The sequence below is a fragment of the Narcine bancroftii genome, chromosome 2, assembly GCF_036971445.1.
Source record: "Narcine bancroftii isolate sNarBan1 chromosome 2, sNarBan1.hap1, whole genome shotgun sequence".
In the NCBI taxonomy this organism is placed as follows: Eukaryota; Metazoa; Chordata; class Chondrichthyes; order Torpediniformes; family Narcinidae; genus Narcine; species Narcine bancroftii.
Genome location: NC_091470.1, coordinates 154,456,950 through 154,474,768, shown reverse-complemented (window position 1 = coordinate 154,474,768; position 17,819 = coordinate 154,456,950). Strand labels below are relative to the sequence as shown.

General features: G+C 40.0%; 1 protein-coding gene across 1 annotated transcript; it reads left to right on the top strand.

The window, feature by feature from the left end:
- The first annotated feature begins 3,234 nt into the window (after positions 1-3,234).
- Positions 3,235-17,403, top strand: LOC138752969 (taste receptor type 1 member 1-like). Its single transcript, XM_069915569.1, has 4 exons — positions 3,235-3,498; positions 5,701-6,453; positions 9,856-10,117; positions 16,454-17,403. Exons 1-4 carry the CDS (start codon positions 3,235-3,237, stop codon positions 17,383-17,385), a joined length of 2,211 nt encoding a protein of 736 aa, XP_069771670.1. The 3' UTR covers positions 17,386-17,403.
- The last annotated feature ends 416 nt before the right edge of the window (positions 17,404-17,819 follow it).

Below are 17,819 nucleotides of genomic sequence, written 5' to 3'. Positions count from 1 at the left end.
CAGCTGAAGATGTTAATCGATTGGAGGCAGTTGTCCCCGACTGTGAGAAGTAAGTAACAGCTGAATAAATATATATTCTAAGTTCAACTACCCCTGGTTCAAAATGTACTGGGGGTTGTAGGTCAATTGGGTGGGACGAGCCAGTGGGCTGAAATGTCCTGTTACCATTTTGTATGTCTCAAATTTTAATTTAATTTTTTTTAAATTATACTTATAAATTTGAAAAGATATTACATCAAAATGCAAGCACAGACTCTATGTGTATATTGCTAGTGTATGTATGGATACAGGTTCTTTGCATATCAGTCACAGATGTGAGTGTGTAAATTAGTCATTCTCTAAGTTAGGTAACAGCCCAGGCTTAAGGTTTTCTGAGCAGAATGTATGGACCCTATATGCATAAGTCATAGTGTAAGTATAATTGAATCACTGTATGAGTATGTAAGATTACAGAGGTTAGCAACAGCTGTGTAAATAATAAGTTCATACTTAAATTATATTCCACTTGAAACTGCACCCGGCTTTGCTGTTCCAAATCTATCAGCATCATTCCAAATGCGTATCCTTCCCTCTTTAAATTAATTAATACTATTTGCTTCATCTGTTCCTGTTGACCCAGGTTCAACATTCTCATCACCCTTGGTACTGAATTTTCTATTGTATCAATGGCCTCTGGTGAAATTTTCCCCATAAATGAAAGCATCCTTTCTGTATTAACATAATTACATTGTTGATTATGTTAAGGACCTTTGTTTGGTCATCATTTAGCTTCCTATGGTCAAAAGGAAAGACAATCAGTCTCTTTGTCCTTTTCTAATATTTACACCCTCACACTTCGGGCATCAGTATTGTAAACCCTCTCTGCACCTTCTCCATTCTATCAACTATTTTTTTAATATGGGGATCAGAACTGTGTTCAGTGCCCCAGTAGTGGTTTAACCAAACTTAATTGTTAACCTGTGGCAAAACATTTTATGATTGATTTATTTGTGTTCCAAGATCATCCCCAACCTTTGAAGAACAATTAGAAATGGGCAATAAATGCCAACTTAGTCAGTGATGCCCAATTGCTGTGAATTAAAACATTTAAAATATGAAGTTACAGGAATCATCAAGGAAGTTCCAGTCTTCAATTCAAATGAGAAGTGTGGGTGGTTTTCATACATATTAACTAAGAATGAGGTGCATATTAGTCACAGGATTTGGATGGTTTATATGGTGTAATAAATATTTAGGACTGAGTTACTATCAGGATGATTCTCTTGTATAAAATTAAAGGGAACCTGCCAACAAGTTGCTTATTTCAAACCAGAGAATTCTCCAGTTATGGGATCCAACTGTTGACTCCAGAACATAGAACAGCACACAGCAGTGCATTCCAGACACCCACCAAACTCTGTGGGGGTGGGGGGGGGGGGAAGCACCTCTGATGCCCCCTCTAAACTTTCTTCCACTCCCCTGGAATTGACCATTGAGTTTTGACCATTGGAATTGACCATTGACCACAGAACAGCACACAGCAGTGCATTCCAGGCACCCACCAAACTCTGTGGTGGGGGGGCGGGTGGAGAAAAGCACCTCTGATGTCCCCTCTAAACTTTTTTCCACTCCCCTGGAATTGACCATTCAGTTTTGACCATTGGAATTGACCATTGACCGTAGAACAGCACACAGCAGTGCATTCCAGGCACCCACCAAACTCTGTGGTGGGGGGGGGGGGCACCTCTGATGTCCCCTCTAAACTTTCTTCCACTCCCCTGGAATTGACCATTCAGTTTTGACCATTGGAATTGACCATTGACCATAAAACAGCACACAGCACACTCCCCTGGAATTGACCATTGCACCTGAGGAAAAAGGTGCTGGTTGTATATCCTGTCTGTGCATCTCATAATCTTAGACACCTCTATTAATTCATCTTTCATTTACTGTCATTCAAAAGAGAAAAGCCCTAACTTGCTCTACCTTTTTTTGTAAGACTTGTTGTCCAATCCAGGCAGTGCCTTGATCATCTTCTCTGCACCCTTTCTAAACCTTCTACATCCTTGTTACGACGAGGTGAGCAGAACTGAATACAACGCTCCAAATGTGGTCTAACCAGTTTTATCCAGCTGAAACATTAAATCATAAGAAATAGAAGCAGGAGTAGGCCCATCCTGATCTGATGATAGGCTCATCTCTACCTAACTGCCTTTTCCTCATATTCCTTAATTCCTTTAACTAAAAAATCTATCTAACCTTGTACTTCACGACCCTTGAATTCAATCCCCAACTAATAAAGGCACACCATATGCCTTCTTAACCACCTCATCAACCTAAGGAGCAACCATGAGGAATTTATAAGCTAGAATCCCAAGATCCCTCTGTTCCTCCACATTGCTAAGAATCTTGCCACTAACCATGTCCTCTGCTCAAGGTAGAGCAAGTTAGGGCTTTTCTCTTTTGAATGATCAAGTTTGATCTCTCAAAGTGTATCACACTTTTCTGGATTGAACTCCATTTGCTAACATTTCCATCTATAGCATTTTTATTTCTCTCTTTCACACTACCTGAACTTGCTATCAGAATTCCACAGCAAGCTGATGGCTGAATGTTTTCATTGTGGCCTGGAGTTCAATTTTCAGAATTATCAGATTTGAACATTGGTTCGGCAAGTATCAGTCTCACAACAGTGCATTTCCTTGATTAATGAAAGCAGCAGCTGCAGTCCAACTGAATCCTGTTGTTTTGTGCAGGTAAGCATATCCTTGGATTCATGCTGGAAAATCTCAGTGAGGATTGTATCATAACTATCCAACTACTTGAAGCATGGATGACTGGGTCAGATTAAATAGAAGCATTTATTGTTTGGGCAACTTGAGGAAATGTCTGCTAGATAATCTGAGGTTGGTGTGTACTCATGAGAAGTAGATGACTTTAGACCTTTAGTTCCCCAAGCTCTTCAACCATGGCTGCTTTTCTCACCTCATGCCTGTGTTTGTTGGACACATAGGTAGAAATTAATTGCCTGAATTAGTCAATAGCATCACTTTTGTCTACTGCAACCAGTAGGTGAACTGGATAGGTCTTTCTTTTTTCTCTCTTGCAATTTTTGAGTCCCAATGGTTTTTACAAATGGCCAACATCTGAGGATTTGTGATTTGTGAATTTTCCTGCTAGTATCAATTTAACTGAAATAAATAATGTCTCCTTAGGTCAATCTTCAAGACAAAGATATTCATCTATTTCCAAGCTATGAGATTTGCCATTGAAGAAATTAATAACTCAACTGAGCTGCTCCCAGGTGTTTCTCTGGGCTATGATGTAGCTGACAGTTGCTTTGACGTGGTGGACATCCAGGCCATGTTCAGATTCCTGTCAGGCAAGCAAGGAACTGAAGTAGAGATTTTAAGCAATTATACATCCTATCAGCCCAAAGTGATTGCTGTTATTGGGCCAGCGTCAACAGACATAACTATGACTGTTGCTCGAGTGTTGGGTTTCTTCCTTATTCCTCAGGTAAGCTTTATTGTGACTACAGTTAAAATTTGAGCTGAAATAGTTGTAGGTTGTCCAAATCAGTTCAGTTCTCTTAATTACCATCATGTTTCAAAGAGCTGTATTGTCACGGTCTATTTAAAACATCTGCTTTAGTTTGCCCTCTGACCCATCAGTGGTAAAGGCTTTCACAGAGATTCAGGTCCCTTCTGTTCTGAAAATATCTAAACCCTGTGGATTCTCAGACAACCATTAATTATGTTTAAAAAAATAGTTCTTAAATGTTTGCTGACTTTTGGGGGCATGTTAGCCAACTATATCTGAGGGCCAAGATCAGGGATTTCCAGCCAGGGTTAGGTCTGGAAATTATTGATATTCCTCTGCCCAGGGCAAGATCAGCAAGTTCTTCGCCTGGGCAAGAAATAAAACACACTGCTCCTTTGCAATGACAACTGATATGATCAGAAAGTATTTGTGTTATTGTGAAAAAAAAATCATTCCACTTTATGACATCCAATTTCAGTCTATATCACCTCTCATACACCACCACTTCCTTTGTGCTGTCAAACTACTCTTCTGAGATCCCATCTTGAATAAGTTATAATAAACATTTCAAAAATGGAAGTTTCTGTCTTCAACCCTCAGGATAGGTTTCATACCATCACCACTACCTCTCCCTTTTATGGCTTCTGCATTTGGCTGCACCAGGCACACATCTGTTATATCTGTTTGTGTACTTTATATGAACAAGGTAATCAATGTTGATTTCCATCTAACACATTTAATGCTCTGTTAGTCACCTTCCTAACTGCTAAGTTTTGTAAAGTTTAGGTCATCTGAATTGGCAAATTTTTTTACCACTTTTTTGGGCAAAAAAAGGTGGTGGTCGACTTTTACACTGGTCAAACTTTTGACCTTGGTCAGTACCTGTGTCACTCAAGATGTTTAGAGCTTGGATAACTGGTCGGGTGGCCAGGGCATCGGGAGTTCAGATGAGTGGTGACTGGAGTGAGGATCTGCAGTTGAGAGCTCAGAGCAGGTGGCCAGGATGTCAGGAGCTCCAGTGGGCAGGCAGCCAGGTCAAGGGTCCACTATTGGGTGTCGGGATGGGCAGCCTGAGTGCCAGGAGTTTGGATAGGCGGCTAGGGAGACGATCCGCAATTGGGAGCTCAGATGGGCGGGTGACCAGGGCATCGGGAGTTTAGATGGTCAGGCAACTGTGGTGAGGATCTGCGGTTAGGAGCTCAGATGGATGGGTGGCTGGAGCATTGGGAATTCAGATGGGTGGGCAACTGATGCCAAAAATGGGGGGGGGGGGTCAACTTTTACATGGGTCATACAAAAAATACCCGATTTTTGGGCCAAAAATGGGGGGGGGGGGGTGAGGTGAGTCGTGTCAACTATTAAACATTATCAACATTTACACAAATATATATGGTACATCAGGCCCCATTTATTCATTTCCATGTTCTTGATGACCTAGCTTTGTTTGTGGTTGAAATGCTTTCATGGTCTCATCCTCCATAATCCTGAAACTTCCTTAAAGCCTTTTACATCCAAATCTTACCATGCTCAAGTCTTCAGTTCATGTGACTTTCTCCTCACAAGAATCCCTCTTCTTTCCTTCTGCCTTCTATGATTTTCAAGTTGCTCTCATCCTTCCACAGCTTTATTAAAATGCAAACTTTTGTTCACTCCTATTATCTCCTTCTTTGGTATGGCACCATTGTTCTGATAAGACAAAGTTAAAGGTGCAATAACAACTTAATTGTCCGAACCTTGTGTTAGGAATCCCAACATTTTTATCAGAAAGCACCAAATTATACTTTGGCTGGAATGACCCAAGAGAATGTTAATTTACCCTGTATGGAGCATATTTCTCAGTGATGACACTCCTTCAAGCCAAAATTGAGTTGAACATTAAAATCCAAATTGGGACAGCAATACAGCAGTGATCTGTAGCTACACTGCCAGAAGTGCAATCTTTCAAGTCGAGATTCTTCTCTGACAGAGAATAAAGGACTTCTTCCTGGAGTTCCTGGCATTTTTTGTGCAACTGACACCAGGTTCGTACAACAGACCCTTTAGTCCTTCATATTCCTTTCATTGCTGTTTATAGAATCTTGCACAGATTGTCTTGCTATGGGTTGATCCTGTGAATTAACGTTAAAAGATTGGATATGAAATGCTGCATTAGTGCAGGTGTTCTCTCTGTTTCTGTAGATAAGCTACCTGGCATCTGGAGAGATTCTGAGTGATAAAATCCGTTTTCCATCATTTTTCCGGACCATTCCAAATGACAAGAATCAAGTAGAAGCCATGATTCAACTGATCAAAGAATTCCAGTGGAACTGGATTGCTGTTGTTGGCAGTGATAATGAATATGGGCGCAAAGGGGTTACCAAAGTGGTGGAGATGGCCTCGGCGCTGGGAACCTGCATTGCCTATCAGGGTATCATCTCCACTTCCCCCGAGATCATCACCCAAGTGATCAGCAATATTAGGAGCACTGTCAATGTTACTGTTCTCTTTTCTAATGAGTTAATAGCAAGAGAATTTTTCAGTATTGTTGTGGCTCAAAACCTTACTTCGAAAGTGTGGATCATAAGTGAAGCTATTTCATTATCGGAGGACATAACAAAACTACCAAACATTGAGAGTATTGGGACTGTTATCGGCATAGCAGTTAAGGAAGGCAAAATGGCACACTTTACAGAGTTCCTAAACAAACCTCTGAGCCGCGTTACTGCAGCGACCATGGGGCACGGAGACTGTACTGATAGAGGCACCTGCAATCAACAGTGTAGCAAGTGTAATTGGCTGAAGGCTGAGGACTTGAACTTTTCACACATTCTTGAGAAGAGAATTTCCCACAATGTATATGCGGCTGTACACGCTGTTGCCCATGCATTGCACGATCTGCTCCAATGCAATGCAACACACTGTAATAAATCACGAAGCATTCTCCCGTGGCAGGTAGGTGTGAGCCCATTCAGTATCAATTATACAGCAGTATGTGAGCATAAAAATTGTTTGAATCAGGAAAAGCCCTTGAAGGATAATAAATCTGTTCTGGTTTTAACACACTCATCCTATCCACCCTCAATATTCCCTCAACTTTATTTTATTGACAGCATGGTAGAAGCCAATTTCAGCCATTCAAACCCATGCTGCCCAATTACACCCAAATTAACCTACAATCCCATATGTTTTGAAGAGTGGGAGGAAACCGGAGCACCAGAAGAGAACCCACACAGACATGGAGAGAATGTATAAGCTCCTTTCAGACAATGCTGGGTTTGAACCTAGGTCACTGGCACTGTAATGGCTAATCTTATCTCTTTAATCCTGACCCTTATCTTCTCCCATGACTCTCAACCTCATCTGCATCACATACCACTCAATGTCTCCTCATAATTTCCCTTAACCCATTTCATCATCTTATTCCTCACCCCAAATCCTCAACACCCCCAAATTCCCACCTTAGTTTTCAACATCTTTTAACCATATCTGCAAATCCTGACTACCTATTGCATTCCTCAGTGCTATCCATTTTCTAACCTTTGCTCTCAATCCAACCTTCTCCTTACATCTCAGACCCACCTATTGCCCTATTATTTCAGTCTCACTGGTGCATTCTATTATTCATCCCAATCAAAACTAATTCTCCATTCTGCACTCATTACTTGTTGTACCACTTAATATCACCTTTTATAAAAAAAATGGAATAAATTGATGCATTGATAATGGAGAAAGTGAATGTTTAATGTGGTGAATGTTACCAAACTTACCAAATGTTCTTGAAACAGCACTTTACAGAGCAAGTGATGACCGTTCCATCACACTCTTGACTTGTGCCTCTTTCGGGTCAGTGGGCTGGGAAAATAAGCTGAAAAAAGACGTCAGTAGATGAATGGTGACGTATATTAGAATAGCTAGTTCATAATACCCAGTGGGAGTTCATCAGATCAGGTTAAAAACTTTGACTGTGGTTTTCTACTTTCCAGCCCAGAGGTGTTGAAACAATATGTACTCTCTTTTGGTGCCATATCATTCAAAACTTGTAAGAGTTCGCAGTGAATCTATTTAACTCTGATTTTTAAAAATTCAGACTATTACCCTTTAACGAAAGGCTCATGATACGGTATGAGAAGATAAATCGTCTCATCTTTTTCTTAAATTAATCACCCCTTATTTTTAAACAGTGACCTCCTAGTTCTAATTCCTAATTTGAGAGAAATGGCCTCTATAAATCTTCAAGACCATTCAGAATCTTGTATATTTCAATCAAATCAGCCTCAAATTCTTCTGAACTCCAGCTAGCCTGCCAACCTCTCCTTTTAATACAACCCACTCATTCCAGGTATTAATCTTGTAAGCCTTCTCTGAATTGTTTGCAATTCATTAAAATATTTGTTTAAATAAGACCAATGCTGTTCACAGTACCTATCCCCTGTATCACTGAAGCTATACCTCCCTGATTTTTGTATTTAGTGGCACACGAAAGTTGAAGGTATCACTGAAGCTATACCTCCCTGATTTTTGTATTTAGTGGCACACTGTGATTGTGATAAAAACACAAAAATGCTGGAAGAACTCAAATAGAAGGCTCAAGCCTGAAACGTTGGTTATATATCTTAACCTCCTATGGTCATTGCATGACCTGCTGAGTTCATCTGGCATTTTTCTGTTTTTACTTTTGTATTCAATTCCCAGTGTGTTAGCTTTGCTAAATAAGGTGGCCATTCCAAAGGAGGACATGGTTGTAGGTTACCATTTATTTCCATATATATTTAAATGGTATTGCAAAAACAACTAATGCATATATATATATATATATATATATATATATATATGTGTGTGTGTGTGTGTGTGTGTTTTTATACACACACACACACACTCACACACACTCACACACACACACACTCACACACACACACACACTCACACACACACACACTCACACACTCACACACACACACACTCACAAACACACACTCACACACACTCACACACACATTCACACACACACTCACACACACACACACACACACACACTCACACACACACACACACACACACACACACACACACACACTATGATATATGACCATGTCCTTTGGAATGGCCGCCCTAAAATCCTGTACCTGAAAATTAGTATTTAGTGTGCCATACATTCAAACACTCGAAGGATTGAATGCCTTTAATTATTTTGACATTTATTGTCTTAAAAGTCAGCCAATGTCCAATTCAAGTTTAATCAATCAACTTATGCTGACCTGTCACTAAAAAACTTATACTTTGTCGTATTTAAGATAATCTTTATTTAAAACCAAAATTAATTATAATTGGAAAACTGGAAATTCTATAATCAAATATCATCAATCAGATGAAAGAGAAAGGACATCACAAACTAGGTGCTAGGAACTTCAATGCAACACCAATTTTTTTTATCATAATGTAGACAATAACACTAAATAAAACTATAAAACACCCAAAGAGCTTCACAAACTAGAAAGCTCAAAAAAAACTATACCGTTGAATCTTTCTTCTTTTCTTTCTTTTCTTTGGCTTGGCTTCACGGACGAAGATTTATGGAGGGGGTAAAAGTCCATGTCAGCTGCAGGCTCGATTGTGGCTGACAAGTCCGATGCGGGACAGGCAGACACGGTTGCAGCGGTTGCAGGGGAAAATTGGTTGGTTGGGGTTGGGTGTTGGGTTTTTCCTCCTTTGTCTTTTGTCAGTGAGGTGGGCTCTGCGGTCTCTTTCAAAGGAGGTTGCTGCCCGCCGAACTGTGAGGCGCCAAGATGCAAGGTTTGAGGCGATATCAGCCCACTGGCGGTGGTCAATGTGGCAGGCACCAAGAGATTTCTTAACAATAATCTCTAAGTAGAATGGCCAAATCTGACTTTCACCAAGCAACAAGTGAACTCCTCTTCAGATACTAACCCTGTACTCCATCAACCTCAAATGTTAAATTCCAGTTCAAGTCCAATCCCAAAATCCAATTCCATGACCTAGCAATTGATTTTAAGATATGACTTTGAAAAACAAAGACCTTTGGTGGAATCTGCCAAGATAGATATTTCTGCAGTTGAAATTTCAATAGCCACATAATTGATATTATAAAATATGTTTGAAGTTTCAAAAACTTCAATAGCTCATTCAACAAAAAGAGAAGTAACCCAAGAGAACTTAGGCAAAAAAAATCTAAAATCTGATATTAAAATGGAAAACTAGAATTAAATAATTTGAGTCAAATGAGTGTTATTTCCAACTCTAGTTCTGCATGAGAGCATAATTTCAACTGGTTGGATGCCCAACTCCCAATTTTGACCTCATCTATATGTAATAAGTCATTTTAAACTTGTGTCTCAGTTACTCAGCAGATTGAAGACAGTGAAATTTAACCTTCAAGATTACCATCTTTATTTTGATGAGAATGGAGATCCACCAGCTGGCTATGACATTGTTTCATGGGATTGGACAAGAGGTGGAGCCCACTTTAAATCGATTGGTTCATATATGCCAACTACAAGAAAAATCAGCATCAATCCATCCTTGATCCATTGGCATTTGGATGATAACTTGGTGAGAATTCAGTTTGTTCATGCCAGTCAGAAACATTTGCACTTATACAGTATGTTAATAAATGCCTGGCCCCAAGTGTTGATCTTGATTCAGTAGTTACATTTTTACCCCTAAAATAGTAAGGATTCAAGCTCCCTTTCAAAAACATACAAAATAGTGACTGACAACATGGCACTGCACTGAGGTTGTTGGAGATCCCATCTTTTGAATGAGACCATAAAGTGACAAATTGTCTACCCTCTCTGGTGAATCTTAGGGAAGTTCAAGGGAGTTATTGCATCCTTCAGTCAACAACAGTAAAACAGATTATTTACCTCTCAGTTTTTTGTGGGACTTTGCTGTCTGCAAACAAGCTGCTATTTTCCCTATTAAAAAAATTATTGTTAGGAATCCTGAAGTTATGAATGACTCCATAATCATACTTCATGGCAGTCATTCTGAACCTTTTTTGTGGCTATGGTCCCCCTGCTCAAAGTTTATTGGTGAAGCAGTCTAGTTTGGTTTCTCTTTTTTTCTTTGCCTTGGCTTCGCGGACAAAGATTTATGGAGGGGTAATGTCCACGTCAGCTGCAGGCTCGTTTGTGGCTGACAAGTCCGATGCGGGACAGGCAGACACGGTTGCAGTGGTTGCAAGGGAAAATTGGTGGGTTGGGGTTGGGTGTTGAGTTTTTCCTCCTTTGTCTTTTGTCAGTGAGGTGGGCTCTGCGGTCTTCTTCCAAGGAGGTTGCTGCCCGCCGAACTGTGAGGTGCCAAGATGCACAGTTGGAGGCGAGATCAGCCCACTGGTGGTGGTCAATGGGGCAGGCACCAAGAGCTTTCTTTAGGCAGTCCTTGTACCTCTTCTTTGGTGCACCTCTGTCTCGGTGGCCATAGAACACAATCTTGGGAAGGCGATGGTCCTCCATTCTGGAGACGTGACCTACCCAGCGCAGTTGGATCTTCAGCAGCGTGGATTTGATGCTGTCGGTCTCTGCCAGCTTGAGTACTTCAATGTTGGTGATGAAGTCGCTCCAATGAATGTTCTCCTACCGACTAAATAAAAACCATAAATGTATTTATGTTACTTAAGGTGAAAGAAAACAAGGCTTTTATTTAAATGTGCTGCCCCCCCCCCCCCCACCACCAGCGGGGAGGAGGGGTGTGCGGCGTAGGGCTCCCATTGAGAATGGCTGCTCTAGGGTGTGTGGCTCAACAGCAAACTATTTGTTGTGTTGCAAACAAAGTCAATCTGTCAGAAAACTTAGAATCTAAAAAAAACATAGCCGAGACGACAGTCAATGACAGAAAAAGTCAGAAATAGCAGGACAGACAACATTTGTGAAAGAGAAAAAAAGTTAACATTTCAATGGTGACCATCAGAACTGGGTGAACAATTAAATAAATTAGTTTTAAGTTGCTTGTGGGTGGTGGAAAGATGAATAGAACAGAAGGAGTATCTTTGTTACACCTTGAATCAACTGTTTCAAACATTAAGAGTTTTAATTTCAGATTTATAGCATCTACATGTTTTGATTTTCCACTACAGTGAATTATTTTTCTCAAAACTCTAATTACATCATTCATGTAGAAGCAGACCATGTGCCAGTAAATCCTTTATTTTCATTGCTTAAGGGGATCTACCCATGTAAAACCCAGAACATGGAGTCAGCCCATTTTAACTTATACCTACCATTACGATGGTCATCTTTGGCAGCCATCCCACTGCCTCCACAGCCTTTCTTGGCTGCACCCACATCTGCTTTCAGATTCTTCACTTCGTCCCAGGACCCCAGCGGTCTAATTCCTCCATGCAGTCCTGTGGCTTCTGTTCTGACTCATCTTCATTTCTCAACTAATCTATCTCTCCTCAGCAGTCAACTGTGACTTTACTCCCTCACCAATCTTCTCCCCCACCCTTGTGATTCTGTTTGCTCATCGCTCCTGTCTTGTTCCAGCTTCAACCTTCACAAGCTTTCATCCCTTGCAAATCCCACTCCAATCTGCACCCAGATGTACCTGAAAGATCGTTCCATGAATGAAGCCCAATGAGTAACACATGAAGACTTGGATCATGCACATTTCTAAATTTTGCAATAGTGAGCTATTAACAGTGCTCAATTTGCCCATTCTGCACTGCCCCTGAATGCACCGAAATGGTTGCCATTCAATTTCTAGACTATAACCCTGCCACTTTCTGGACTGGAAATAATTCAGACTGACAGTCGCCAGTTATTTTCAACAATTCACGAGAATTTCAGAAGGATTTATAGCTCTGACTAGCAACACTATGACAGTAGGAAGAATGAAATTCTGGAATTTTATGTTTTCCTGGAGTTTCTAAGCATCTCCATATTTTTTGTGCAGATGTTTATAAACTCCAAGAAAACGATAAGGTTTTTGCCATTTTTACAATGATCAAACACAAGACATGCCCTGTTTTCTCCTTCCCACCCTCACCCAATATCATCCCAAAGCATTTTAGCCAGGTCTCTTTGCACAAATTAAGTCTTGTGTTTTTTTGGTACTAGATCCCATTTTGTAATTGTTCAGTGATGTGTGAACCAGGACAGAAGAAAGTCCCAAGAGGGATCTTTCCCTGCTGCTTCAACTGTGAAGATTGTCCTTCTGGAACATTCCTAAATCAAAGTGGTCAGTAAGCATCTTTATCCACTACATCTTAGCTGGTTTTTGTTTCTTTATTTTTCCCTTGATCTCATTGGATTTTAAGGATTACATTATTGGTAGCTTACAAGAAATTCTGTTAAAGATATATTGTTGCTCCACTTTTGTCCTACTGGATCAGTCAAGCTAAAAAGAACTGTGGTATTTATTTATCAATATCTTGTTTCTTTCTCTTGAAGACCACTTCAGGTTAACTTCATTTTTTGAGGGGACATGGTGAGAAGATAGAACCTGGAACATTAAAGCACAGTATAGGCCCTTCGGCCTTTGATGTTGTGCTGACCTATATATTCCTACCAAAAGAAAAACCAACTCTTCTTCCCTCATAACCCTCTATTTTTCTTTCATCCATGTACCTGTCTAAGTCTCTTAAATGCCCCTAATGTTTCAGCCTCCACCACCACTCCTGGAAAGGCATTCCAGGCACCCACAACTCTCTGTGTAAAAACTTGCCCCTGATGTCTCCCCTAAACTTTCCTCCCTTCACTTTGTACAAATGTCCTCCAGTGTTTGCTACTCCCACCCTGGGGAAATAAGTATTGGCTGTCTACCTTATCTATGCCTCTCAGGATCTTGTAGACCCCTATTAAGTCACCTCTCATCCTTCTTCATTCCAAAGAGAAAACTCCTCCCTCTGCTAATCTTGCCTCATAAGATTTATATTCCAATAAAAGAAGGATGGGAGGTTGGATATTAACTTGGCATAGAAATTATTCTACTGAAGCTTTGTATCTAGAACATGTTGTAAAAAACATTTCATAAATGCAATCTGAAAGAAACACACTTTAGGTCTTCCTTAACGCACTAAAACTGGATGACCAGAAAGATAAAAGTCACCTATTTTAAACGTGAGGCCTACAAATTGTTTATTAGTGAATGAGTGCCCTAATAAGTCCAAAAATGACTGCAATGCAAACATAAACATAATTCTGACTGGAAGACTGTAATCCATCATGCTGGCCAAGAATGTGCTGTAGCATAGCAAATATGATGCCAACCTTAAGCATCGCAACTAGCTTCAATGAAGACCTGAATGCTACCTGATTACAGAACAGTCACACACCAACGTTTAATCTGAGAAGAGGCTGTGACCAGGGTGATGGAGGTCCTTATGATGCCTCACATGGCATCAACTGTGAAGATTGTCCCACTGGAACATATTCCTAAATCAAAGTGGTTAGTAAGCATCCTTCTGAATTCCTGGGCACTTGCAAAACCAGGCTATGATACAACCAATCCACAAACCTTACTTAGTGCACCTGTATAGGTTTAATTGCATATCTAATGACATGCCAATTCTCCTCAGACTCCTTAGGAAGTAGAGGTGTTGGCGTGCCTTCTTCACAGTTGACTCAATGTGCTGGCTTCAGGAAAGGTCTTTTGAAATATGGACTCCCAAGACCTCAAAGGTTCTGATCTCCACCTCCATCCTCTTTCTTAAAATTAACAATCAGAGCGGCGTGGTTGGCAGAGTGGTTAGCACAATGCTGTTACAGTGCCAGCATCTGGGGTTTGAATCTGGCGCTGTCTGTAAGGAGTTTGTATGTTCTCGCATGTCTGCGTAGGTTTCCTCTGGGTGCTCCAATTTCCTCCCACCATTCAAATAACATAATGGAGTTGTAGGTCACTTGGGTGTAATTAAGTGACACAGACTCATAGGGCATGTTTAAGTCTCTTATGTCTTATGCTGTATGTCTAAATATTAAATCTAAAACCTCTTTGTCTTGGTGATGTTGGTGATGTTGAGAACAAGATTACTATTCTGGCACCAACCAACTAGGTTCTCCAACTCCATCCTGTATCTGATTCATTATTTCCAGTTGCTTCCTTTTGACCTCTTGCAACAAAAGGTTGAAAATATCTGAAAATTCCAGCTAGTTACTTAAAACATGGGTTTTATGGGCATGACTAGGTACATCTGGTCCATACACTTTCTGAAATTTCATCCTTCTCATGTCAGCCTCAGAGACTGGGAGCACAGAGTCACTGGGGGCCATGTGGCTCATTTCTGAAGTGAGCAGAGGGCACCAAGCTCATGTGGAAGAGCTTGTACCTTGCTTCACCTAATAGGAATATAATGATCCGCAAGCCCAGCCAAAGTTGTCACACTTCTGAGATTCCAAGTTGGTCCAGAATTGTCCCTTTGAGTTAGTAATGGCCTTCTAGAAGTTGTACCTGATCTTTCTGTATGTCGCTGAATCTCCTGTCCTAAATGCAATTTTAGGATCTCTTGGTTCATCTATAGCTTCTGAATAAGATACACCCATATCATATTAGTAGGAAAACAGTAAACTCTAAATGAGTGAAGATGAGGAACTTGAAGAAATTAACAATGACAAAAAATTCTGGTAATTTTTATTAGAACATCTCCTATTGCCCTGCACTTGAGGATTATGAGACATTTCCAAAGATGTAGTGTCAGAGATGTTGTTACAGTAAATCTTAACAAGGTGTTTCCATTGACTGGAGAGTTCAGAACTAAGAGACATACTTCCTGGATAAGAATTTAAATTTTCTGATTCCAAGGCTGATATTGATAGAGTTTATGTGAATAGGTGAGAGAGTGAAGTCGGTATAAAAGTTCACCCATGGTCTTATATAGTCTCGTATAGTTCTCCTGCCTCTATTTCTGTTCTTAATGTATGTTTTATGTCCCCAAGGAGTGTCTGATGGAAATGAGCATCACCCTGCATCTAACCTATGCTATACTAATCCCGAGTATGCCTTTGATAGGAAATCGTGCGCGCACACACACACACACACACACACACACACACACACACACACACACACACACACACACACACACACACACACACACACACACACACACACACACACACACACACACACACACTCACACACAGCTTTACTTTTTATTCAGTCCATGGTATTTCTGGCAGTGTATGATGGAGTCCTTTGTATCAACTCTGATGTATCTGCCCTTGGAGTTTGTTACTGATAACACTAGACAACAAATTTGTTTCCTGAAAAATATTGGGGACTATGACAGACAACATCAAGCTAAACACAAAGATAATTTCAGATTTGCTGTATCACGTAGGAATTTCGAGAAACATTTTAAATGAATTGTTATTGAATTTATTATGTTTAATCACATAATGATGTTGACTTATTGCATGAGTTCAACTGACCTAAAAATGTTTTGCCGCTGATTTTAGTTTGTACTCAGCATCTCATGACAGTATCCAAGAATAGTCAGCCAGTATAAATGGATTTCAGTTTCCCTGATACTTTTCCATGGTCGCAATGTCCTGGTGAAACCTTTCACTATGTTTGTCACTGACTGCACGAAGATCAGCAGAGAAGACGTCCAAGTGCAAATGCAGAAAATAAATTTTCAATGACATGTGGCACTTCATGGTTTTCTATGCTTGAAATAGACTTAAAATATGGCAGGAAATCATAAAAATAGGTTATATCTAAAAAATGGTACTTGATAGGTAAATTTTAAAGTGATTTTTGTGATCAGCAGCCCAAAATCCATAAAATATACCCCAAAGTGTACAGGAAGAAAAATTATTGTTCAATGGAATTAGGGCCCAAAATATTCTTCATTCTAATATCTTAGTTTAATTAACACAGTGTTCATCAGGGTTCAGAACATCTGAGAGACCACCTGTCACTGCAGTGTCCCAGTGCATAGCCAGTTTCTTTTCAGCTGCCATCCTTGAGGATTTATTACATTGACATTCTTTTGCAGATCTCTACTCCTGTGCAGATTGCCTCTCACACCAGTGGTCACCTCCAAAGAGCCATCGCTGCCTAGATCGGGATCTAAAGTATATGGAATGGCATAACCCATTCTCTATATTCCTATTGATTTTGACAAATGGTGGACTTTTGCTGACCATTATCATTGCAATCATCTTTAAACTTAATCACAATACTCCAGTGGTCAGGTCTGCGGGTGGCAGAATGTGTTTTCTCATGCTTGTGTCAATGTTGTGCAGCTTTTCTTGTGTGATTTTCTACATTGATATTCCAAACAAAATATTCTGCCAAATAAGACAGCCATTTTTCACAGTCAGTTTCACCATCTGCCTGTCCTGCATCTTAGTAAGGTCATTTCAAATTGTCTGCATATTCAAGCTGGCCGCCAAGCTGCCGAAGGCCTATGAATATTGGGTGAAGTATAATGGACAGTACATTTTCATCTTTCTAAGTACATTCATCCAAATTATCATTTCAACTGTGTGGCTAATTACCGACCCACCCAAACCTGATAGCCATATCATTGAGAAAGTCATTGTCCTGGACTGCAACACTGGTAACATCATTGCCTTCTCCCTTAGTTTTCTTTACACTGTTTTTCTTACTGTAGCATGTTTTCTCTTTGCTTACATGGGAAGAGACCTCCCAAAAAACTACAATGAAGCCAAGTTCATTGCCTTCAGCATGATGATCTGCTTTGTATATTACATTCTGTACATGACATCAATGGTCACCCCCAATCAGGAGAAGTACACCTCATTCATACAGGCTTTCCTAACCGTCACTAGTGCCTTTAGTATTGCTCTGGGCTACTTCGTTCCAAAATGCTACATCATTTTGTTTATGCCACAGAATAACACCGTGATCTATTTTCAATCCTGCATTCAGGATTACACAAAGAAGCAAAATGAATCAAATTAGATTCCTGAGTTTCTTACTCACCTGATGCTTTATCATTTCATGCTTTGCTTGTATCAGAAAGAATTCTTGCATTTATATCTTAATATTCATTACCAATAAAGGACTTTCAAAAAACTGTAGTTGTAATACTGAAATTTTGGCAGCAAATTTGCATACAGCAATACTCCCACAAAATGGATAAGATCATCTGTTTGCCTGTCATTGCTTATAGATTAAATATTAACCAAGAGGATTTTCTTCCTTTATTTCTAAATGTTGGAATTGCTTCCCTTAAAATCCTGCTGACATTCACAAATTTAGAAATTAACATTAGAATTAATGTTACTCTATATACTCTGGTACCAAATGTTGGTACTGCCTGTTTTCTGAAGCTAAATTCAGGGCCCAAACTCAAATATTTAATCAAGGAGCCAAGTTAATTCTGAGACCAGGTT